This window comes from Hyaena hyaena, unplaced genomic scaffold (assembly GCF_003009895.1).
Source record: "Hyaena hyaena isolate Hyena2069 unplaced genomic scaffold, ASM300989v1 scaffold_945, whole genome shotgun sequence".
NCBI classification, from domain to species: domain Eukaryota; kingdom Metazoa; phylum Chordata; class Mammalia; order Carnivora; family Hyaenidae; genus Hyaena; species Hyaena hyaena.
This window is the reverse complement of record NW_024081576.1, coordinates 421,601-448,839: the sequence shown is the minus strand read 5'-3', so window position 1 is coordinate 448,839 and position 27,239 is coordinate 421,601. Positions and strand designations below refer to the sequence as shown.

General features: G+C 33.9%; 1 protein-coding gene across 1 annotated transcript in view; it reads right to left on the bottom strand.

Annotated features, from left to right (window-relative positions):
- CNTN5 (contactin 5) overlaps nucleotides 1–27,239 on the bottom strand; it is a 433,859-nt gene that overhangs the window by 22,627 nt on the left and 383,993 nt on the right. The window contains exon 16 of the mRNA XM_039221110.1: nucleotides 21,660–21,769. Within this exon, the coding sequence (XP_039077041.1) occupies nucleotides 21,660–21,769 (110 nt within the window). The remainder of the gene's footprint in view (nucleotides 1–21,659; nucleotides 21,770–27,239) is intronic.

Sequence of the window (27,239 nt, the reverse complement as noted above, 5' to 3'; positions counted from 1 at the left end):
ATGTAAGTATTTTACCAGGAAATGAATTATTAAAGATTATCAGTTAAATTATTCACTAAATATTTTGAACATGTATTATTGACCAAAAACTGTGTCTGTAGGCAACTGGGATAATAGTGAGTCAAAAATATATTGAGATTGGAAAAGGACTAGAGTAGATACAGGAGAGTGGCTGGAAGGCATTGCCAGGCTCTGGGTAAGAAATAAGTATAGCCTAAAAAAGGGTTATATGGAGACATATGGGTTATGTGGAGACATGGTGCAAGTGGAGACATATATAGAGTCAAGAAATATTTAGAAGATAAAATCAACAGACTTCGGTGATAGTTATGTGCATGCCAAAGAAGGAGTTGTTAAGACTAATATTTCCTGAAACTGTGTGGGATATATTTTAGTTACTTTGATTTTGGACTGTTTGTTTATTTTGGGATTTTTCTTCTTAGTTGTTACTGCTTTTGCTCTATATATTCAGTCCTCTTAGCAGTTATCTGTTGCTTATGAACCAAATTGCTTTTGTCTTTCATGTCTGCCATCTTCTCTTTCATCTTAAAATTTCCTTATTCATTTACTTTGTATTTTGGGATAACTTCTCAAGTTTGTATTATGAAGCACTGATTTAGTAATATCAGATTTACATTTTATTGCTTCTAATGAATATTTTATTTTAGTTACTTTAGTATTTATTTTGTTGCCTTCTCTTCATATTCTGGATCACTCTTTAAATTCAGAAGAAATATTTTCCTTTTTCTCATCAGTATCTAGACTCATGTTTAAAATTTTTCTTCTGATTTACAAGAAAATCTCTTATAGGGGAAAGAATTCATGTTGAATCTTTTAATTTGTTTCCTTCTTTCAGAAAAGTTTTTTTCTGCTTAATCATCCCTGGATCTTACCTAACAGATCTTTAATGGTGTTCTAAAAAGGAATTAAGGTTTATTTGAATGGGGAGATATTCAAATTCATCTCTAAACTGTATAATATAAACCAGTGGTCAATGTTGTAAAGGTAGATGCTAGAATTATCAGGGTTAGTACAAGCCTCCAGGGGTGTTCTCCAAGCAACACAAAGGCCTGAGCTGAGAGACAAAGCTTCATGTGTGTGACTGTAGTTTGTTTCACTGAAGAAAAAGATAAAGAAAGGGGAAGAAGCCCAGAGGCTATTTCATAGCTTGCTTGAACCTAGAAAATGGGATTTTGAGGCTGGGTCATTGCACAAAGATGAAAGGAAAGAAAAGCCTAGAAAATGCTACTACTATTTTTGTTTCATACCCCTCATTGGAACTGCAATAAGAATTTTCTTTTTTCTTATGGATTCATGGTTACTTTAAGAGAAATCAAGAAAAGCTAGTTTTATGTGCTTCCATTCAATTCACTGTTGCTCCTAAATTCAGAAGTTGTAACTAATGTAAACTGAGAGTAAGGAGGCAGACATTCTAGACACTTCTAGCCTCCTTTCTCTAGTAATTCAGAGAAATTGAAACACTATGACCTTTTCCTTAATAGTGCTTAAATTGCCTTTTATATTCTTCTTTTCTTATGTAACATCTAATTTTAGCCATGTCCTTCTGACTGAGAACTTCAAAATCTTATATACGAGGAGCACACTTCCCATGGAAGATGAATTTGTTTCATTCAGGAATGTCTCTGCTTGCCTCAATTTAGTTGATCTCCAGCTTCCTAATCTCCTGAGTTTAGCACTAGGTATAGTTATTAAATTGGTTATTCACAATCAATATTCTGAGATACACTGGCAGTCGGTCTTATTAGATTGCATACTTATTAGTTGCTTTGTGCCTAGCAGTAATTTTACTATAAAGGATGCAATTCAATGAATCAAGTAAGATAAATAAACAATGCTTAGTTAAACTTTTGAATATTTATGAGGCAGTTGAACAGTGATTAGAGGATATGAGGTGAGGAGGTTTAAAATGCAGCAAGAACATAACAATGGATATAATTTACTGAATAAATTTGTATTTATTTTTTCCTAGAAACAGAACTACTGTCTAGAAAATATACTAAAGAATATTGGCTATAAATATAATTGAATTTGTTCTTAATGAATGTAGTTCAGTGTAGGTGTTTTACAAATGTTTGTTCCCTTCCCTTCTTTACTCAAATGTTCTAAAATACAGCATGTTGAATAAAGAAAATTCTGACAATATTTTATTATAACTAATGTGCTTAAATATGTTTTGTAAGCATAATAGCCTCTTAATACATACTAATTAAAAGAAAGAACAAAGACTTTAATATGAAAGTTAATATTTTAGGTAGAGGAACATAAGTCTTTAAAAATATACTATGCATTTAACCATACTATATGGTTTCCTCTATATAAGGTACTAAGAATGCAAAGTTTGGAAATGTACAGTTTTAATATATGTATTAGAAAAGACAAAAAGCCAAAATACCCAAATAAACTAGAAAGAAGGATATGATAAACATAGGAGCAGTACTCGATGAACTGAAAAAAAGTGCATTCATTAGTTCATAATGGTTGAAGGTGCATGTTGAATATGTGGAAATTTACTATGCTTCTCTGTATATTTCACATAATTTTCATATTACAAAGTTAAAGAAAATTAATATAAATTAAAGACAAAGATCACCATCACAATAGAATCAAAACAATAAAATAGTGATAAATCTAAGAAAAAGTGTGTAAGACCTTCATTGATAAAGACCAAAGAAAACCTAAAAGAAAGCCAAGAGGGAACAATAATCATGGATTATGAGACTTAATATTGCAAGTGGATAATTCTCCCAAAATTGTCTATATAGACAGCTCTATTCACAATAGATCAAAACTGGAAACAGCCCTAATATCCATCAATGATTGAATGACAAATAAATTGTGGGATACTCAATCAATGTAGTTTGAGAGAAAGCCTTTAACAATATGAATGAATCTTACCAATATAATGTTGAGTAAAAAATACAAGATATAAAAAGCTCCATATAATTTCAAAAACAGTGAAAACCAGTCAGAAGTGAAGATTTGGTTTTTGAGAGAGTATGAATGAGGAGAGTGACTGTAGTGGGGCACCTGGGTGCCTCAGTCAATTAAGCATCTGACTCTCAATTTCAGCTCGGGTCAAGATTTCATGGTTTGTGAGTTGAGCCCCACATCAGACTCTGCACTGACACTAGGGAGTCTGCTTGGGATGTTCTCTTCCATCTGTCTCTGCCTCCCCTCCCCATTCCTACCTTGTGTGCGCTCTCTCTCTCTCTCTCAAAAAAAAAAAATAAAGAAAGAAAGAAAGAAAAAGCACAGTGACTATAGTCAACACAATGTGGGTCTCTAGCTTTTAGTAATGTTTTGTTTCACAACCTGGACTGTAGTTACAGAGGTATGTTTACTTAGTGGTAATTCATTGAATTGTACATTTATAATTTGTGCTCTTTCCTATATGCAGATTTAAAAATATTGGTTTTTTTGTAAATGAAGTGTAAGTCATTCAGTAAATAGCAGTTAATTAGTAATAGACATTTTTATAATACTAAGTATGTCTTTTGTAAAGCTTCCTTTTGTGTGTCTGTGTGTGTTGAGGCACTTTATAACATTTCTCAGTTTCTTAGTATAGTAACCAAGACCGTAACTGTATCTATCTGTGTTCAACACTCATTAAGTTAGTACCTCTAGACAACAACCACATTGTCAGCTGTTAAAATATAAAACTCAAAAGCCAACAAATATGTTCCAGGTATTTGCAAAATTAAGTGAGTTGATGTCTATGTTTGTGGCTTCATCATTTGCATGGATGTTTTATGTGTACAAATGTGTGCTATATTACATAAAGTGAGACTGTGGATGGACATATGGTAAGCTTAGGATGGCTTGATTTAGGACCGAGAAAACTCCTGTTTAGAGGTGATACAGTAATTCACATTTCTATAGAAGAGGGGAAAATGGGAAATAAACTATGGTAAAGCATGTCATCAATATCATTTTGGTATTTTATGTGTATAAAACAACATATTCAGGCAAATATCCCAACCCATTCTTAAAAATAAGATTTTTATGTAAAAGTTTTAGTAAAAAATTGTGAGAAGTGGTTCAGATTAGAGAATTTTTTTCATGAAGCAATGTATCTAGAAGCAAATTTAACAGAAACACAGTATACTGATTTATTAATTACTCTCTAAGAACTCTATAGTTGCCTTTCAACAGGACAGAGAAAGGAACAATTTAAGTAACTGAATTGTTCCTTTTTCAATTTCTTATGATCTGCTGATTTTTGAAAATATAGTTTTAGTTAGCCTCCCAATCTGTGAAAATAACCCAAGAAAGAAATCTAATGATAGTGACGTGAAAGCTATTTGATTTAAATTAAGACTGCAGAAAAAGAGCAGAGTAGATTTGGCATCTTTTTTTCTTTTTGCTGTTTAGTTTTGTTTTAATATTCATATTTTAGTCATAATAAAAAGCCAAAGAGAGTCCGTATAACAGCGGCTACCCACACACAATATGGAAGATAAAATAGCGTTTGTTTTAGCCTTTTGGCGATTGGCTTCATTTTCGTTTCTTTTCCCCCTTTAACTTATATCTGAAACTCCATTTTTCGCCACACACACACACACACACACACGTACGCGCGCGCACGCGTTCATTCTCTCCCACCGCCTGCTGTACAAAATAAAGACAATCTGGCAAGAGTTATTGTAAGACAAGGGTAGGCCTATGTGTTTTTATCTTATGCTCTGATGATTAGAAAGTCAGATCATAAAATATAGAACAACAACAATCTCATCCCTTCTCCTCTTACAAAAGCCCCCCGCAACTTATTTTATAGAGCAAAACTCAACTGATGTCTTTTCAGTGCAATCTATAACTGAAAATGGCTGTAGTGAAATCTCTAGAATGAACTTCTTAGTTATGTATCCTCTGAAAGGTCTAAGATAAACGCATACAAGTGTTGAACATAGCACAAGAAAAAGGGTTGTTAGGGGTGCCTTTTAATGAGAATTGTAAAATGGGGCAAGTTGTTTTGTCTTTTGTTTCTCTTAATAATAAGCATCAAAAAGTTTGCAACTGAAATTGGGACACTGTGTACCCCTTTCTACAAAAATACATTGTTGTTTATTATTGAAATGATTCTAACCATTAACAAGATACAAAAAATACAGTTAATAATACTGTTAGAAAAAGGATACAAAAAAATACAAGTTCCATAAACTTCGTAATGTGGGGGATTTTGTTTCACAGGGAGACTATACAACATAATATTTTTTTAATTTTTTAAAAAAAATTTTAATGTTTTATTTATTTCTGAGAGGGAGAGAGAGACAGAGAGAGAGAGCATGAGCAGGAGAGGGTCAGAGAGAGAGGGAGACACAGAATCTGAAACAGACTTCAGGCTCTGAGCTGGTTGTCAGCACAGAGCCTGACATGGGGCTTTAACCCACAAACCGTGAGATCATGACCTGAGCCGAAGTTGGACGCTTAAACAACTGAGCCATCCAGGCGCCCCAGAACAATATTTTTAAAAAATTATGTCCCCAAATTATTTTTATTTTATTCAGTAAATAAATCTTTTATTTTTATTTTTTATTTTATTCAAGAAAATTGAACACATTTTAGTGACAGATGTATGCTAGCACAAACAGAAACTGATACACATCTAGAGTACTGGCATGGGTTTATTCTCACTAATGTTTCTTGAGAGAATCAGGATGCTAAAGAATCCCTAGATAATCATGGGAATGGTAATTGTATTGTTCCAGTGTCATTCTCTCTTTCTTTTGTTTATTTAAATTTCCCACAAACCATTCTTTAATATTAGATTATGAGATTTGTGAATGCAGGGATTAAATCTTATTAATTTTTGCATTTCCACTGCCTGGAACAGTGCCTGATACTTAATAAATGCTTCAGTGAAGGAATGAAAAAATGAACCATCCAACATTCCATTATCATACATTTTCCTTCATATTGCCTGATCTAAGAAAATCAGAGAAAAGATCAAATTTGGGCTTACCTTTCTTTATTCCCCCTTCTTGCCAGACTGGCTTCTGCTCTGATTTTGTATGCACATAAAAATCTTAGTTTTCTCAGAAAAGCTTGAGAGGCTCTGCTTTAGGATTCAAGCATTACCATTCATAAGACACTGACTGCTGGTGGATTCACAAATTCAAAATTGAACCTAATAATTTTCTTGCATAGGCCAATGACAGGGATGACAATCCAGATGGGACAGTCATGGTTATTCATGAATCAAAGTTGTTCAATAAATATAGCCCAGTTTCAATTTTCAACCATGCTGCATGTCATAAACTAGAACTTCACATATCTCAACGTCAGTGCTTTCTATAGTTAGTCTATGTAGCCATGAAATCTGAAGCAACTTCCATGTAGGTAACCAAAATTCCCAAAAGATTGTTCTAAGAGAACATCAGCAAAATTGTTCAAAATATTTGCAAAATACAATTAGATGGGTCAGTGTCTATATTTGTGATTTCATATTCATTCTTATTTCCTTAGACTGCCATTTTCCTGGTGAGGTAGTGCTAGACGTGTAGAAAGCAGTCTTAAAAGCTTCTTGAAAAGACAAGGCCACCTTTCTTCTTTTGATAGCAGAGTCCTAATCTAGTCTAACTGTCATATTTACAAATGCCCATGGGTGGGCCTACTTAGAAGTGAAAAGGGATAATATTACTAAAAGATCTTGAAGCTCCTTACCTTTAAAGTTTTTCTGGTGGGCTAGGGGATGTCATCATTCTGACCCTATGTTTATGTTTAGCTATTCCTACCATTTCAATTGGCATGACCATTCTACTAGATAAAGCAATTAGTAAATTTAAGAATACAAATTAATTTGAATTGAATTAAGTGGATAATGTATTTGTCAGGGTTAAGTTCATTTGAGATGAACATAGTTTAAATAAAAATGCTTGGTTCATTATTTTTTAAAACAAGATGTAATAGAGGCTTCCTTGTAAAAGGCAAAAATGACAAATGTGAGTTGATTATTAACAGATGGTATCAAGGGAAATCTTCTATTGAGATTCTTGCAGCTGCTTTATAGGGCTGGCTGTATCAGAAAAAATATATTAAGACCAAATCATCAAGAATTAACAGATATATTCAGGACATTTCATTCAAAAGCATCAGAATACACATTCTTCTTGAGTGCACATCGAACATTCTCTAGAATAGATCACATACTGGGTCACAAATCAGCCCTCAACAAGTACAAAAATACAGAGATCATAACTTGCATATTTTCAGCTCACAATACTATGAAGCTTGAAATCAACTAGAAGAATAATTTTGCGAAGACCGTGAATGCTTGGAGAAAGGATGAGAGCCACATGATCCTCTCAATAGATGCTGAAAAAGCATTTGACAAATACAGCACTCTTTCTTGATAAAAACCCTCAAGAAGTAGGGATAGAAGGAACATACCTCAAGATCAGACAGGCCATATAGAAAAGAGGTATCAAGGAATAAATCCCATTTACAATTGCACTAAAAACCATAAAATATTTAGGAATAAACCTACCAAAAGAGGTGAGAAATCTACACACTGAAAACTATAGAAAGTTTATAAAAGAAACTGAAGAAGACACACACACATATGCACACACACACACACATGCGCACACACACACACACACACACACACACACAAACAAATGGAGAAACATTCCATACTCATGCATTGGATGAACAAATATTGTTAAAATGTCAGTTTACCCAAAGCAATCTACATATTCAATGCAATCTCTATCAAAATAACACCAGCATTCTTCACAAAGCTAGAACAAATAATTCTAAAATGTGTATGGAACCAGAAAAGACCCTGAATAGCCAACACAATCCTGAAAAAGAAAACCAAAGCTGGAGGCATCATAATTCTGAACTTCAAGCTCTATTACAAAACTGTAATTATGAAGACAGTATAGTACTGGCACAAAAATAGACACATAGATCAATGAACAGAAAAGAGAATCCAGAAATGGACTCATAAATGTATGGCCAACTAATCTTTCACAAAGCAGGAAAGAATATCCAATGGAAAAAAGACAGTCTTTTCAACAAATGGTGTTGAGAAAACTGGACAGCAACATGCAGAATGAAACTGAACCACTTTCTTACACCCCACACAAAAATAAACACCAAATGGATGAAAGACTTAAATGTAAGACAGGAAGCCATCAAAATCCTAGAGGAGAAAACAGACAACAACCTCCTTGACCTTGGCCACAGCAAGTTCCTACTAGACCCGTCTCTGGAGCCAAGGGAAACAAAAGCAAAAATGAACTATTGAGATCTCAAGATAAAAAGCTTCTGCACAGTGAAAGAAACAATCAACAGAACTACAGGGCAATCAACAGAATGGGAGAAGATATTTGCAAATGACATATCAGATAAAGGGTTAGTATTTTGAATCTATAAAGAACTTACCAAACTCAACACCCAAAAAACAATCTAGTGAAGAAATGGGTAGAAGACACTTTTCCAAAGACATCCAGATGGCCAACAGACACATGAAAAGGTGCTGCACATCACTCATCATCAGGGAAATACAAATCAAAACCACAATGAGATACCACCTCATACCTCTCAGAATAGCTAAAATTAACAAGTAGGAAATATCAGATGTTTGGCGAAGATGTGGAGAAAGAGGAATCTTTTTGCGCTGCTGGTGGGAATGCAAACTGGTGAAGCCACTCTGGAAAATAGTATGAAGTTCCTCAAAAAATTAAAATAGAACTACCCTATGACCCAGCAATTATACTACTAGGTATTTACCCAAAGGATACAAAAATGCTGATTCGAAGGGGCACATGCACCACAATATTTATAGCAGCATTATTGACAATAGCCTAAGTATGGAAAGAACCCAAATGTCCATTGACTGATGATTGAATAATAAAGATGATGTGTTATATATATATTATATATATATGTATATATGATGGAATATTACTCCGTGATCAAAAAGAATGAAATTTTGCTATTTGCAACAATGTGGATGAAACTAGAGTGCATTGTGCTAAGCCAAATAAGTCAGTCAGAGAAAGATAAATATCATATGATTTCACTCATGTGGAATTTAAGAAGCAAAACAGATAAACCTAGGGAAAGAGAAGCAAAAATAAGATAAAAACAGAGAGGGAGATAAGCCATCAGAGGTTCTTAAATACAGAGAACTGAGGGTTGCTGGCAGGGTGTTGGGTGGGAGGAAGGGCTAAGGGGCATTAAGGAGGACACTTGTTGGGAGGAGCACTGGGTGTTATATGTTAGTGATGAACCATTAAATTATATTTCTGAAATCATTATCACAACTTATATTAACTAACTTGGATTTAGATTTTAAAAAAAGATCAAGTCATCAAGTAAAAGGAGCTACATGGAATTTATGTCAAGACATCAGGTTGGGATTAAAAAACAAATGCCAAAAAACAGAAACAAAAGAAAGAGAGTCTTTCTTGCTAGAGTGTGAGCTTCATAAGGCAGGGACACTGTCTATTTAACTTATTGTTTTATCCCACGCATTTCACCAAAACATATTAGACATTCAATAAACATTAGGTGAATAAATAAATGAGATTCGGATGAAACGTACAGACAGTCAGATTAGGGAGTACGAGATCCGTATTTGACTGCCAATCCAGGTCACAGAGTCAGGCTGCAAGTCAACTGAGGACCAGAGTGAGAATGAGAGAGAGAAAGCACAATGAGAGGGATTTGGGTCAGGGAAATAAAATAAGGAGGATATAAGAGCCATAAGGACTTTACTTCCCTTGGTGAGGTCTATCTTTTGATGACTCTTGCTCAAGGATAGCATCCCATGATTAGTAAAGAAAATACAAAGGATTCAATGTCCTATAAGTCACCTATAGGTTTAAGTTTGATTATTCATTAAGGAAAATGCACTGAAGTGTTGTCATTACTATATGTTCTAGACATACAGTTCATCAATATTAAAATTGTAGATAACAATATACTTGGCAAAAACTATATTCTTGAAGGAAATCTGTGCATATGACTCCAGAAATGATTTATTTTTTCTCATTTACCTCCCCTGTTATTCCTGGTATATCAAAGGGAACGTCCTACATAAAAGTCTTATCTTCACTTCTTTTAACTGCTTTTGTCTGAGGTGAAAATAGTTTTGTGCAGTAATTAATTAGACTCATGTCTTATAGTTTTTGAGTAGTGCAAAAACATATTCATGTCTGACCCTTAACCATTTTTGATACCAACTATGTAGAGTTTTGATTTTCACGTATATCAAAATATCTTGGTATCCTGACAAGACTTAGATGGTTCTACAGCAAATAAAGATTTTGCTGAATTAATAACTCTGAATACAGGATTTTTTAAAAGTCAGCTCTTTCAGTTTCTTTGACACCTGTCATGCCTCTCCTAAATTAATCTCTCCTTGCTAATCTCCTTGATGATTTTCCTCTTCAGTTAAACTTTGTATTTATTTATTTATTTATTTATTTACTCATTCATTCATCATTAATTCATTTATTTTTTTTATATTATTGAAGTATAATTGACATACAATGTTATATTAGTTATGGTGTACAATATATTGATTCAATAGCTCTATGCATTTTTCAATCCTCTCCATGATAAGTAGTCATCATACAATGGTATTACAATATTTTTTTGTATATTCCCTATGCTGTACTTTTCATCATTGTGACTTATTCATTTTATAACTGGAAGTTTGCACTTCTTAATGGCCTATCTATTTTACCCATCCCCCTAACCACTTTCCCTCTGGCAACCACCAGTTTTTTCTCTGTATTTAAGAGTCTGCTTTATTGTTTCTTTATTAGTTTTCTCTGTTTTCTAAATTCCACAATATAAGTGAAATCATATGGTGTACACACACACACACACACACACACACACACACATTTGCATCCATTTATTGATTGACACTTGGATTTATTTAATATCTTGACTATTGTAAATAATACTGCAATAATCATATGGTTGCATATTTTTTTGAAACTGTTTTTGTTTTCCCAGGGTAAATACCTTGTAGTGGAATTGTTGAATAATATAGTATTTCTATGTTTAACTTTTTGAGAAACATCCATACTATTTTCCACAGTGATTGCACATGAGAATATACATTCCCATCAACAGTGCACGAGGATTCTCTTTTTTCCACATCCTCTCCAACCCTTTTTATTTCTTTCTTATCTATAGCCATCTGACTGGTATGAGATGATAGCTCCTTTTGGTTTTGATTTGCATTCCTGATAATGAGTGATATTTAGCATCTTTTCATGTGTCTATTGGCCATCTGGATGACTTCTTTGGAATTGTCTATTCAGGTTCTCTGCTCATTTTTAAATGAAATTGTGTGTGTGTGTGCTGAATAAATTCTATATTTTGGACATTAATGCTTTATTAGGTATATTATTTCCAAATGATATATATTCTCCCATTCTTTAAATTTTATTGTTATTGTGCTGATGGTTTTCTTTGCTGTGAAGAAGACTTTTATTCTGGTTTACTAATAACTGTTTATTTTTGCTTTTGTTTCCCTTTCTTGAGGAGACATATCTATGAATATGTTGCTAAGGATGATGTCTAAGAGAATACCACCTATGTATTCTTTTAGCGATTTTATGGTTTCAGGTCTCATATTTAGGTCTTTAATCCATTTTGAGTTCATTTTTGTGTATGGCTAAGAAAATGATGCAGTTTCATTTTTTTTTTTACATGTAGCTGTCTGGTTTTATGTATTTCTCCCATTGCATAATCTTCTCCTTTGTTGTAGATTTATTAACCATATATGTATGGGCTTATTTCTGCATTCTCTGCCCTGTGTGATTGATCTATGTATCTATTTTTGTACCAGGACCATACTCTTTTGATTACTACAGCCTTGTAGTACATCTTGAAATGTGGGAATGTGATACCTCCAGCTTTGTACTTTTTTTCTGAAGATTGCTTGGCTATTTGAGGTCTTTTGTGGTTCCATATAATTTTTAAGATTATTTTTCTAGTTCTGTAAAATATGTTGTTGGTATTTTAACAGGGATTTCATAGAATCTGAAGATTGCTCTGAGCAGTGTGGACATTTTAATGATATTAATTCTTAGAATCCATGAACATGGTATAACCTTCCACTTGTTTATGTTGTCTTCAATTTCTTTCATCAATGTTTTATAGTTTTCAGAGTATGGGTCTTTCACATACTTTTCAAAATTTATTCCTAGGTAATTTATTATTTTGGTGCAATTGTGATATTGTTTCCTTAATTTCTCTTTCTGTTATTACTTCATTTTTAGGGTATAGAAGTGCAACGTTTTCTATATATTAATTTTGTATCTTACAATGTTACTGAATGTATTTATTACTCATTTTTTAATGTTTATTTATTTTTGAAAGAGAAAGAGAAAAAGTGAGTGGGGAAGGTGCAGAGAGAGAGAGAGAGAGACATAGAATTCGAAGGAGGCTCCAGGCTCTTAGCGGTCAACACAGAATCCGATGTGGGGCCTGAACTCATGAACTGTGAGATCATGACCTGAGCCAAAGTCGGATGCTTAACCAACGGATTCACCCAGGTACCTCTGAATTTATGTATTACTTCTAGTATTTTTTTGAGTTTTCAATATGTGTATCATGTCGTCTGGAAATAGTGACAGTTTTGTTTCTTACCAATTTGAGTGACTTTTACTTATTTTGTTGTCTGATTACAGTGGCTAGGACCTCTAGTACAATGTTGAATAAAAGTGATGAGAGTGGACATCTTTGTCTTCCTCCCTGTCTTAGAGGAAAAGCTTTCAGTTTTTCGCCATTGAGTATAATGTTAGCTATGGGTTTGTCATAGATAGCCTTTAGTATGTTGAGGTATGTTCCCTCTAAGCCTACTTTGTTGAGTATTTATCATGAATGGATGTTGTGTTTTGTCAAATGATTTTTCTGCATTTGTTGAAGTGATCACGTTTTTGAATCTCCTTTTGATAATGTGATATACTACACTGATTGACTTGCTTATATCAAACCACCCTTAGAATCCTGAAATAAATCCCACTTGATCATGATGAATAATTTTTTAGTTGCATTTTTATTTTGCTTCACTAATATTTTGTTGGGAGTTTTTCATTTTTGTTCATCAGAATTATTGGCCTGTAACTTTTTTATAAAAGAGCTTTTTGTACTGTCTTTGTCTGCTTTTAGTATCAAGGTAATGTTGACTAAATAGAATGCATCTGGAAAATTTTCCTTCTCTTCTAGTTTTTACAATAGTTTAAGAAGTAGAGGCATTAACTCTTCTTTAAAAGTGTAGAACTCACCTATGGGACCATCTGGTCCTGGACTTTTGTTGGAAGTATTTTGATTACTATTCAATTTCATTAATCAGTCTCTTCAAATTTTTTATTTCTTTGTATTTTGCTTCATTTCATTTTATTACTTTGTTTTATGTGCATCCAAGTTAGTTAACATATAGTACGATAATGGTTTCAGAAGCAGAATTTACTGATTCATCACTTACATATAACACCCAGTGTTCATCCCAGTAAGTGCCTTCCTTAGTGTCCATCACCTATTTAACCCATCCGCCCCACCCAACACTCCTCTAGCAACCTTCGCTTTGTTCTCTGTATTGAAGTCATTTATAGTTTGTCTCCCTCTCTGTTTTTATCTTATTTTTGCTTCATTTCCCCTATGTTCATCTGCTTTGTATCTTAAATTCCATATATGAGTGAAATCATATGATATTGGTCTTCCTCTGAATGACAGGTGCTTTTCAAACGCTGCTTCTGTGCTGGGTCTGAGTTAGTTAGTATGTTGTCTTGTTAACGGTGGGAACTTTGTTTCCTATCATTCTCCAGCTGTTCAGGTGTTACGGCCACTGATTTTTAAAGCTCATGGTTTTAAGTTTCATTGGTTTTCAAAGCCGAATGGTATGGGGGCTCATATTCTCAGTGCAGGTCCCTAATGCTGGGAATGCCTGTGGTGGGGTCTGATCCTCTTGCTTCTCCATTCTTGTGGTGCCCCTCTTGTTTGTGATTAGCTGCATTGGTGCTTTGGTTCACAGCTGTGTCTTCACCTCTCCTATCCTTTTCAGTTGTGGTCTTTTCTCTAAGATTGGCTGAGGAAGGTCTGTTTTGCCAGCCTTTAGGTCATTGTCAGAGTTAATCGTACAAATGTAGCTGTTACATCATTGTGTCATGGGGCGAGGTGAGCTTGGTATCCTCTTACTGTATGATTTTCCTTCCTTCCCACTAAACAAAATGTGGCGTATGCCAGGACACAGCTTAGCCCCTTCTCACTCCCTGTCTTATCATTTTCTTTCACCACCTCTGGAACATTTTTCCTTTAAGTGGTTTCATCTAGTAGCATGCCTTTAAATACCTCCTCTATGACTGCCACATTATTATTTATTTATTTTAAAATTTAAATCCAAGTTAGTTAATGTATAGTGCAATAAGAATTTCAGGAATAGAATTTAGTGATTTATCACTTGCATAGAACACGCAGTACTAATCCCAACAAGTGTCTTCTTAATGCCCAATGACCCTTGAGCTCTTCTCCCCACCCAACACCCCACCAGCAACTCTCAGTTTGTTCTCTATATTTAAAAATCTCTCATGGTTTGTCTTCCTCTCTGTTTTTATATACTTTTGCTTCCCTTTCCCTATGTTCATTTGTTTTATATCTTAAATTCCACATATGAGTGAAATCATATATTTGTTTTTCTCTGACTGACTGATTTCACTTAGCATAATGCATTCTAGTTCTACCCACATTGTTGCAAATGGCAGGATTTCATTCTCTTTGATTCCCAGGTAATATTTCATTGTATATACATAAAACATCTTCTTAGCCATTTATCTATGACTGACACTTTAAAGTCTTCACTCTGATCTCTTAGACTCCAAACTCATACACAGAATTTCCTACCTGACTTATCCTCCAAAATCTCTAATAGGCATTGTTAAATTTAATTTGCTAAGATGAACTCTTAATTTCCCACCTTCAAATCTTTGTCTACTTTTCCAGTTTCTCCTTTTTTTGGTAAATGGCACCGCCATTCATTCATTTGACCAAACTAGTGATGTAGAAATCATTTCTATTCCCTTCATATCTGATCAGCAAATCTTGTCAGTCTTGTGTCTGAAATTCTTTACTTCTCTCTTACTCCACTTCTATGATCTTAGTCTGAGTCATCATAATTTCTTACTTTGATTATTGCAGGAGACTTCTATCTTGTTCTCCTGATCTTTTTTTTCTCTTCCTTTCATTCTTAATGTAAGAATATCCAAAGTGATGTTTAAAAAAAAAGGTAAATCAGACATTGTCATTCCTTTCTGTAAATTGCCACAGTGGCTTTTCATTGCATGAAAGAAAATACAAATTCCATAACCCAGATATCCTTACATAATCTTGTCTCTGCCCCACAAATTTACTACTTTTAATTCTATTCACACCATTTTTCACTAAGGTACAGTTAATCCACTTCCTTCTCTTCCTTAAAGGAATGAGGTGTGCTCTATCTTTCAACTTCTATATGTATTGTTATCTAAGTTTATTTTATCTGTTTATTTAATTTTAATTTATCCGCTCCTACTAAAATTCAACATTCATAAGAGCAGAATCTTTTCAATCTTATTCACATATTTCAATTCAGGAAAAATAACAGAGGTTAGCTGAAAACACTATCATTTTCAAAATTGTGCATAGTTAGCATCTTTACAGTAACTAGTTTTTTTTTTAATGTTTTATTTATTTCTGAGAGAGACAGAGAGAGAGAGAGAGAGAGAGTGAGAGAGAAAGAGAGGCAGCATGAGCAGGGGATGGTCAGAGAGAGAGGGAGACACAATCTGAAGCAAGCTCCAGGCTCTGAGCTAGCTGTCAGCACAGAGCCTGACATGGGGCTCGAACCCACAAACTGTGAGATCATGACCTGAGCCTGGTTAAGTCAGACACTTAACCAACTGAGCCACCCAAGTGCCCTAGTAACTAGCTTTTTCAAACACTTCAGGTAAAGTTGCATTTGTGGTTAGAAAATTATTTGTGGAACTGATGGGATAGGTATATAAGATTTGAAACAAATCCCATGACTTTGGTCACAGAAAAATACTTTATTGTCACCATGCTCAGAATTCAACCACTAGTAAATTCAGCTAGGATTCTGGTTGGGATAAAATAGAGGAGGGATGTAGTAGTGAGATAAAATATTAAACTTTAGGAAGCTGCTATATTTTAGTAATATTTAGTCAGTGAGATCCTTTAGTAAGTGGAAAAAAGAAAAAAAGGTGAGGAGGTGAGAGAGGTAAGTCCTAGGGTGGATAAGATAAAGGACAGAGGTAGAGTTTTCATTAAAGGTATAAAGATACAGATAAGAGAGATGGCAGAGATGCCGATTAAGACTTATTTATCTCATTTATTTTTAAATCCATATGCATTATCCAGTTATGAGATAGTATAAATTGAAAATAGCCTTTGATGACTGTATTTTACTTATAATACTATATTTGGCCTCTGAATTATATAAAGTTTTCATTTTATAATTATAAAAAGTAAGTATACTTTTAATTTACAAATAAAAATATGTTATTATTATTATTATTTATTTGGTAACAAGATAACTTTTTTCCCCTTAATTTTTATTATATCCTTTCTTCCACTGGTTTGGGGCTTTGTTTGTTCTTTTCCTTGCTCTTTTGTGTGTGGAGTTAGGTTGTTTGAGAATTTTCTTGTTTTGTGAGGTAGGCCTGTATTGCCATCAACTTCCCTCTTAGAACAGTTTTTGCTTCATCCCAAAGATTTTGGATCATTGTTTATTTTCAATTGTATCCATGTATTTTTTTATTTACTCTTGATTTCTTGGTTGACCCATTCATTGCTTAGTAGCAGCCTCCATATATTTATGTTCTTTCCAGGTTTTTTCTTGTGATTGATTTCTACTTTAATACCATTGTGGTCAGAAAAGGTGCACGATATGATTTCAATCTTTTTGAATTTATTGAAATTTCTTTTGTGACCTGTTCTAGAAACTTCTTTTTTGTGATCTGTTCTAGATCTGTACTTCTAAATGTGCAATTTGCTCTTTTGGGATGTAATATTCTGAATATATTTGTTAGATCCAACAGATCCAATGTGTCATTAAAAGTCACTGTTTATTGATTTACTGTCTGGATGATCTATCTATTGACGTACATGGGGTGTTAAAGTCCCCTACTACTATTGTATTACTGTCCATTTCTTCCTTTATGTCTGTTAATAGTTTCTTTATATGTTTAGGTGCTTCTGTGTTGAGTACATAAATATTTACAATTGTTATATCCTCTTGTTGGATTGTTCTCTTTATTAATATGTAATGTCCTTTTTTGATTCTTATTTTATTTATTTATTTATTTATTTAGTTAGTTAGTTAGTTAGTTAGTTATTAGTTTATTTATTTTTTCAGAAAGAGAGAGAGGAGCAGGATAGGGACAGAGAGAAAGGGAGGGAGAGAAACCCAAGCAGGCTCCACACCACACACCACCTGTGCAAAGCCTTCTGAGGGCCTCAACTGCAGGAATTGAGAGATCATGACCTGAGCTAAAATCAAGTCAGGTGCTCAACTGACTGAACCAACAGGCACCCTGATTCTTGTTTTAAAGTCTATATTGTCTGATAGAAGTATTGTTACCCCATCTTTCTTATTGCACCCCTTTGCATGGTATATATTTTTTCAGCCTTTCAATCTAAATGTGTCTTTATGTCTAAAGTGAATCTACATATGCCTTAGGTCTGAAGTGAGTTTCTTCTGGGTAGCATATATATAGTTCTTGTTTTTTTGTTTTTTCAATCACTTTGATTGGAGCATTCAGTCCATTCACATTTAACATAATTGTTGAGAGGGTCACCTGGGTGGCTTAGTCAGTTGAGTGTCCGACTTCCACTCAGATCAGAGTCTCCCGATTTGTAGCTCTGAGCCCTACTTCAGGCTCTGTGCTGACAGTTCAGCCTTCCCTGCTCATGCTCTGTCTCTCTCACTCTATCAAAAATGAATAAACATTAAAACTTTAAAATAATTATTGAGAGGTATGTACGTATTGGTGTTTTATTATTTGTTTTCTGGTTGTTTTTGCAGTTCTTTCTGTTCCTTTCTCATGGTTTGATGGTTTTTTGTAGCGTTATGCTTGGATTTATTTCTCTTTATTTTTTGTGTATGTATTGTAAGTTTTTTGATTTTACAAAATGCCATATTTTTAATCACAATTTATAAGGAGCTGTAAAATGATACAAAGATTACTGTGCCTATGGATTCTGTGTTTCTAAGTATAAAAATAGTTGAAAGAATTTGTGTTAATTTATTTGAATTTAAATATGCAGTCATTGTGATGATTATTGCAGAATTTAGTTTATTCCTATTAACATTCTGTTCTTAAGTATATTCCAGATTTTTGGATATGTTTACATTTTAAATGAAATTGATTTAGCAAAAAATGTGCTCTGACACTTGTGTGTGTTACTAATGGGTGGTTTTGTTTTGATCGTCTGTCAAGCTTTGATCATGGCATTCCATAAAAGTCCTCTCACCAAGGTCATGTCACTAGGATTTCTGCAATGTCGTATCTACTTTGTAATCTCAGGCCTCATTTTTCTGAATTTCTCAGTAGCATATTACTCAGAAGAGCAATTATTTTCTTGGATTCTGAATTTCTTCATTGTCTTCCTTAGTTTTTTGGCCAGACTCCCTTTCTTTCTGAGTTCCAAATGGTGAGGCATCATAGGGCTCAATTCTGAAGCATCTTTTTCATCAACATTCAGTGATCTCAGCCAGTGTATACATAAAAAACCATTTATATATTGATGATTCCTTGGCCATCTCTACCCTTTCTCTTAACATAAGACCTACTTGACAGTGCTTTTTGGATATAAGAAGTCTCATAAAAGTAAACACATTTAAACCAGAATCCATAACTTTTTGCAGTAACACCCACTCTTCTTTCTGAGTACCTCATCTATGTGAATGATATTTTATTGACCCAGTTTCTTAGGTCAAAAAACTCTGGAATTATCTTTGATTCCTTTCATTTTTTAGTTCACTACCCATTTCATTTCCAAATCCCATCATATATCCATATAAAATATATCTTAAAAAGTCAATTTCTCACCAATTCCACTGTGACTGCTCTAGTCAAAAGGAATTTATTACCTAGATTGGAACAATTGTCTTTATTCTCCCTGAAGTCTTGTCTAGAATCTATTCTCCATCCTCTAGATTAAGGGAGGCTTTAAAATATAAGTCAGATACTCACTTGACCCTTCCTGTTCAAAAATCTTTTAATGCCTTCTCCTCATACTTAGGATAAAATTCAGATGCCTTTCTATGGTTCACAACACCTTACATAACCTGGTCTTTGTCTTGGTGCTGTCTCCACCATTTTGATACCCAGCCCTCTCTGTTGTTCACCGCTATTTGACCCAAATTATTCCCTTCCTGTTCTTTGAACAATGCCAATATGCTGTTACTGTAGAGATTTTGAATTTGCTGTTCCTTCTGCCTTTCTCTCTCATTCTGTCATGTTTCAACTCAAATGTCATAATCTCAGAAAGGGTGACTTTTCAAACCTTTATAAATAGCATACTCTTTGATTTTCTTCCTTCTTATCCAATTTGATTTTTCTACACAGTATTTATCATAATTGAAATTATGTCATGTATTTATTTGCTAATTTGTTTATTGCTTGCCTTCCTTACCTCAGTATTAAGCTTCATGAAGACAGAGACTTTATTTTGCTCATTGTTTTATCCCTAGCATCTAGTTCAGTGTCTGGTAGGTACTTAGTAAGTCTTCAATAAAGATTTGTTGGATGAATGAATGAATGATTTATACTTAGATAAGAACTATACACAGATATACATCTTATGTAACGTTTGCAGAACTTCAAAAAGAGCTATTATTACAGGGGAGCTGCAGTGGGAACATGACTGTCACGTAGGGAAAAAAAATAAGAGTGGCTGGCTGTGTGAGAGAAGCACCACTCGGAGTTGTGGGAATGTGGATCCCTCACTCTTCTGTTCACCAGTTATACATTGTGGCCTTTTAATAGCATGCACACTAAATGCTTTGATTCAGAGTTCTAGGTTAGTCTATACTTATGTAGTTGTTTTAGGCTGGACTCCCTAGAAGCAGAGCTTGAGACAGAGATATAAGTGAATGTGATTTATTTTGAGAGTATTTTCAGATAAATCTGTAAAGAAGGAAGAAAAGAAGGATAAAGGAGAGGGAACTGAGCAACAATGTGGCCTTAGGTAATCCAGCCTTGTCCTGACGCACACAGCAAAGGCACTGGATCATAAAATGCTCCATAAAGTTGTGTTTTCCTTGAGTCAAGGAACCAATGTCAGCCAGTCATTGGCTTTGGGTTGCCTAATTGTGGGAAGGGGATTCTTCAGGTAAAGCAGCACTACTGTGTGAAGGCAATTCTGAAAGGGGGAATCAGAGCAGCCAAAAACCACAGAAACTGGGAAATGTGTACTGTGCCCGGAAGGGTAACAGGGCAGGCTACCCCAGTGCCTTCTGTAGTGGAATTAGAAGTACAGATATTCACTCATTCAACAAGTATTTATTGTAGCTCTCATGGTCCAAAAACTGCCAGTTGCTGAGATTTTTTGGTGAATAAATATGGTCCTTGCAGCACGGGTAAGGAAACAAGGCGATATTAGTTAAATAAATATATAATCATGATATGGCACATAGTGAATTATCACTTCAAATAATAAATCAAAGCAATATTATAGAAGCAAATCCATGATATTGCATAGATAATGATTTCTCATAAATTGTCCTTGTTATAACTCTTAAGAAAAAATTGTGTGAATTTTTTATCATAGTAATTATTATCCAATGCTAGTGGTATATTAATCAAATATTTCTCAGGCATAATTTTAAAACTCAGATATAATTTAAAAATCTGTTTTCAGTCTGAAACCATGTTGGTGTACAAGTCTTATACTTGACAATTATTTAAGTTTAAAGAGGTTGAATGCTAACTATTTTTCTGATTTTAGAAATTATCCCCCTAATCCCTATCCCTGACTAGCCAACACACGAAGTAGGGACCTTGTTTTTGTGGAATGTTCAAGTTCATAGACCGCCTGTAGTCCTCTAGTTCATGTGGAGGCTAAAACTTCATTGAAGTAATTGAAATGTTTTGAAATGTTCACCATTAAAAGGTTTGCATAATTGTGTTTGAAAATAGTAAATTTATAGGGCAAAAAGTCATTTGAATGAATATGTATAGATCACGGAGTCCAAGCAAATTTTGAGAAATCAGTATAGGAGGTAAGATCTGCCAAGACAATATAATAGGGAAACTTATACATTAATTTATTAGAAGAAAATACACAAAACGTTTTTATCCTCAAAACATTTTTAACCACCAATAAATTGGATATCAGTAAATATCCAACTGTAGCTCCTGATTTTTATCTAATGGCCTATTCTCATCTCTTTAAAGAATTCTTTCCATGGTACTATGGAAACTACTATACTAAAAAATAAGCCAGCCAACGAACAACATGTCAGTAAAATAGGATGTTTCTTACTTTATTTGCCACAGAATAAAATTTAAAAAGAATATAATTCTGCTGAAGTGTCACCAAACTATTTTTTTGGAGATTGCAGTGGGAGCAAAAATAACAAGGCTTATTTTCAATAATTCTGTTCATACCTCAAATCCCTGTGGTCTTCCTAGACTCTCTTTAATATGTTTCCATGCAACAAGAATCTCTGACACAGACACACTTGTAGCCTTGACATCTGTGGGAGCAGCACTGGGTTCTGTACAAAGGAAAATGGAAATAATAACTGTGATGCTAACAAGTTATGTCTATGAAAGCATCGCACCTGAACTTGTCAGGTGTTACTTCCTTCTACCTTTTTTTCGAAATGAAGTGTGGTAGCTGTGAAAAACACAAGATAAAAAGATGGTGTTTTTAGATTTCTTTATTTTGGTCAAGTCTCATCAATACTTTACCAATGACAAATGACAAATCTAGCAAGACAAACAAAGATCTTTATCCTTGGATTAACCAGGACATTTCTGGAGAAGCTAAATTGTCTGACTTAAATTGTCTGCCAGTCTAGCACAATGATCAAAAGTATGGACTAGAGAATCAGGTGTGGATATTTTGTCTTGCTGTTGTCTTCTGTCTTCAAAAAAATTTTACCTTGAGGCAAGTTGCCCTTTCTTATGCTCCATTTCCCTTATCTGTAATATGTGCATATTAAGAGTACTTATCTCAGAGATTTTTGAGGTTAGTTTAGATGGAATAATATATACAAAATATTTAGCACAGTGCTTGGCCCTTAAAGCATTCATTAACAAAATATCACTTGTTATTATTTTACTTTACTTTTTATCCTTGTAGACACAAATAGAGTCAAAATTTCATTAGTTTTGTTGTTGTTGTTCCAAACAACAAACAAATATATATGGAAACTGTATATAGAATATGATGTGAATTACGATATTTAAAAGGCATGCATTGACTTTTAAGATAGGTATGGACGGAAAAAGAAAGTCCCTGAAGGTCTCAGTTCTATTGCTCGAAGTATGTTTTCATTCATTCCTATGCTTAGTGACATTCTTCACTATTTTTTCCAAATACACCATATCTGACTGGCATCCATCAAGAAGTGCACTTTACTTGAGGTTGCACTGTATGTGAGTAACAGAATATTTTCAGCTTTGACATTGCTGAATCATAAATATTATGTCACAAACACGTTAAATGAAGTGGCAGAATAAAGGCCATATATTCGTTCAAACGTTCTATACAAAGTTGATTTATAAAACCCCTGCTGCATAAAAATTGTAGAGACTTAAATACCAAACCTATATAACTGGTAAGAGTTTAGATTAATCTATTGAAAAAATTCTCTCTCTCTCTCTCTCCCTCTTTCTCCCTCTCTCTCTCTCTCTCTCTCTCTCTCTCTCCTTTAGAATCTGGGAACCATATGACAAAGTTGAGAGTTCTAATAAGATATTTAAAAGTCATTATTAGAGATATTAAAGGAATTATGACCATTTCTTGAGGTCTTTCTTTTTTTAATGGAAAGCAGTCACACATCTATCTGGAGAAACATTTACATTACTAATTGAAAAATATCAATCAAAAACATACACCCTTGTTACTGTAAAAGAAACCCATGAAAGAACTTTTCCAAAGATACATGTTTATACTGAGCAATGATTTTCTTTTGATAAGACTGTCATTAAAATATATGCTATAATTGTTTAATTCAAAGTGCTTTAGTAGATTCACATTAATCTTTACATAGGAGCTGACATTAATTCTAGCCATATTATAAATTGTAATTTCTCATTATGTCACCTTTTGAATATCTTTTATTATTTTCTTTGGCTCAAGGGTTTCCCTCATTCTATTTTCCAACTTCCTGGTATCTGTGCATCTACCTGATTTTTAAAAAATTCTGGGAAAATCTTCTATTTCATTCTAGAATTTTGATCACCAGACTTGCAACAAAACTTTTTTCATTATAAGAGTTAAAATTCTTGATTTTGCAAGTAAATGAAAGGAAATGCTTATGTTCTTATGGTGTGTGCAACTTGAGCTCCAGGATTTAAGATATGATGTATCTGACACACAGGTACACTTTGAGTATCGCTTGTTATTCACAAGCAGTTTTGCTTATCTTTTAAATGAATGCATTGCAGAGATTTGTGTGTCGCAGTCCTTCTTTAAGATTTTTTTATTATTGAAGCAATTATACCTTTGTCTGAGAAGTTTGCAAGGAGATAAATAATTTCAGAGGTACAAAATATGTGGTTGGGTGGAAGCCTTTCTATCTCTCCTTATCTCCAGAGAAAGAAATAATTTCTTTCTCAGCTTTCTGTAGCACTGCACAGGCTTAAGAACTTCTCAAATAGAAATAAAAAAGTTTTAAAAAATAAAGTTAAAAAAAGAAAAATATTCAGAACCTATTTCCTAAACAAACACCCCAGTTTCTACTTAAAAGCTCTGAGGATTTTAACTCAGAATCAGATCCAAGTTGACATTTCATAAACGTATTCTTGGGGGCTAAATATTATAGCTGCATCTATGTGAATGAAGTAAATGAGTCAAATGAGAACTGAAGAGTAATTTTTCATTTAGAAACAAATAAAAATAGTAAACAGTATCAGAAACAAACCTATCCTGACCTAAATTAGAAATTTAAGAATGTAAAAAAACAAAAAACTGACTTCAATCAGTTTACTTCCAGAAGTTTCAGTATGTATTGTCATAGCTAGGTGAACATTTTCACAAGGATTGACAGGTCTTTCTGTAAACAAGAGTAACTATCACAAAACATGTGGTTTGAATAGGAACTAGCTGTTCTATTTGGACACCCCATTGTACCCAAATAATGGAAGGTGACTAGAAAGAATTTTAGACAGTCACTTGGATCAAAAGTCATATTTGGATGGTCAGTGAGTATTTAGTCGTATTTTGTAACCCCCAATAATATATTAATTTATTTAAACGTTTCATATACAAATAAGAGTTTCTGGCTTTGGAAAAAAGTGGCGATACTAAGCCTGAATTCATGGGTGTTGATAGATGAGAGAATTAGCAGTTGCTCCCATTAGTCAGGGCAGACTCTTTTCAGTTTGCCAGAGTCCCTACCACTACCTATTATCTCACCCTGGGACTACTTCATTTATTTATATCTCTCACCTGACCTCTATAGGCTTTTGAGTTATGGACATATGTTTTAGATCCATGTTCTCATTTTGCAGATGAAAATGTGACCTTATACATAGGTTGATTTATCCAAACTCTGCTTCTAGATCTGAAGGAACACCAACTAGAACTCAGATATCAAGTAATCTTTCCTGTGTTGCTTTTAAATTGGCACCATGGCAGCAATTGACTCATTCTGTATTTCTTAGAGTCAGTTCTGAGGCACAAAAGAGATTTTAGAGGGAACATATATAGTTCATTTTCTTGCTGCTTAATTACTTCCAAATAACTAACAGAAGAAGAGACGGAATAAGATTAAAAGCAAACAATAACAACGGCAAATAGATGAGAGGAATAACCAAAGACAATAATAATTGTTGTTTATTGAGGATTTCATAGTCTTACTCAAAATTCTTCACATGAACGAATTAATCTTTTCAGCAACCCTTCTATCACTATCATTATTTTTGCAGATACAAAATTGAGGGGCAGAGAGTTAAGCAACTTGCCCAAAGTTACACAGCTGCTAGAGTGTGGAGAGGATTTGACAAGGCAATCCCAACTACCATGCTGTTCTGCTTCTGTGCACATACCTGTGTTTACACATCTAATGCTTTTCCCTGTGCTATTGCTTATTGCTCCTTGCTTTACTCCTTTACTCCTTGCTCCACCACACCTACTAACTTCTCTCAATATTGATGTTGGGGTCTCCACTAGGGCTCTCCACTTTAAGTCTTGTCAGAAGGCACCTAAATCTTTTTTTTTTTAAACTCCACCCCAGGTTTACTATCAACTCCTTTTATTCCCATTCATGGAATTTTTTATAAAGTTGAACACCAGCTGCACTGCTTGTCATAGATCCTAAAACTCTCCTGATCTGTAATTAGTAGGAAGTTTCCTGCCACTCACACTTCTATTAGACTCAGGTAATTTGATGAAAATTCAGTGACTTATTTCAGAGACTGTACTAGTTATGTCTAATAGATTCAGAGACTTAAAAAGATTTCTTTTTTCTTTCACTTATGATGATATTAATTAGGCCATGACTAGTTCTTTCACTCCAGTCTTTGGATATAAAGTGTACAAGCTGACTGATAGATTTCAATTTCTGTCAGATTAAACACTTTGAACAGCATTACCATGTTCATGAATTTAGATGATACATTTGTATTAAGTGACTTAACTGCTGGAGTTCTCCAAGTAATATGGGGGGATGTGTTTGTAATATTGATTATACATCTGACTTCCCAGGAGGGGTGGGCAGAATCATTAATCAAAGGAGAGTTTAATAAACTCTTTGGGAGAAGGGTTATGGTTTCATTATTTAAAAATTCAGTGAAGACAGCTGTAGTTGAACTTTTACAAGCACTAATCCAAATGGATCATCTGGAAAAGACAAGAAATTATTGCTGGTATTTTAAAACTAATATGCCAATTTATTAATTGTCAAATTCACATAAATCCCACTGAGTTCAGTCTCAGCTAGGAACTGATCTGGAGAACAAGACCTCATGAATGTTGGGTTTTAATTTGAGCTGTGGTAGCTCCATTTGCGAGGAGAAAATTGCATATCATTTTCTGCAAATGAGGAAAAGATTTTTGGTTTTAATAAAAATTAAAGCAGCACACTTTTTACATACAAGGCAAAAGCCAAATAAACTAGAAAAGGCTAAGTAAGGTGCATCACAAATAAACAAATCTTTCATTCTATAATGAATCTATAACGAATTACCCTGTATTTTTTATTAGATGTAATTGAATGCTCAAGTTCTTTTCCTTTTAAAACTATAGTAACAAGAACTAAGTGGAAAATCAATGTAAGTTTGGCTAATAAGTATTTATAGATCTTTGGAAGTGAAAGCCAATTTGATTTTTAATATTAAAAAAATCACTTTTTCATTTCTACCATGCATTATAAATCATATATGTTGCAACTTCACTATTATTTAAAAAAATTAGAATTGGTTCTGGAATGAGGGTATTGTATAGGGTTGTAGCATACCCTAGAGATTTGAAGTCAATCAAGATTAGAATACACATGATTCTTGCTTGGCTTAAAGGGTATAGATGATTGATACATGTGTAAGGTGCATGACATGGGAGTCTTGGCAGGGAAATATCTCTCCTTCCAGGGTTATCTAGAGTCATTTAGGGTTAATTCTGTTACAGAAAATTTTAAAAGGTTTAAAGTTCAGGAGGTTTAGCTGAAAAACCATTTGGAGCTTTTCTGACAGTATTCTATGGCAACAGTCCCCCTCAGAGTCATAAGAGTTAAGGTCATTTCACAAATGATTTATCAAGGATCAATACTTATGAATGATGAGTTCTTTTCCTAAAAGATCACATTCAAAATTTTCCCTAAATAATGTAATTCTCTCTCTCATTTCAATTTACTTTATTGAGAGGAAAAGAATGGAAGGTATGAGGAATTCATATAACCATTTATAGAAGTGTGCTCTGATTGTGAATGTCATCCATCATCAATGGACCACAGGGAAACGGGTTGAAGACCAGTATTGTAAGGCTTATCTTGAAGTCCTTGCTTCTTCCAAACAACATGA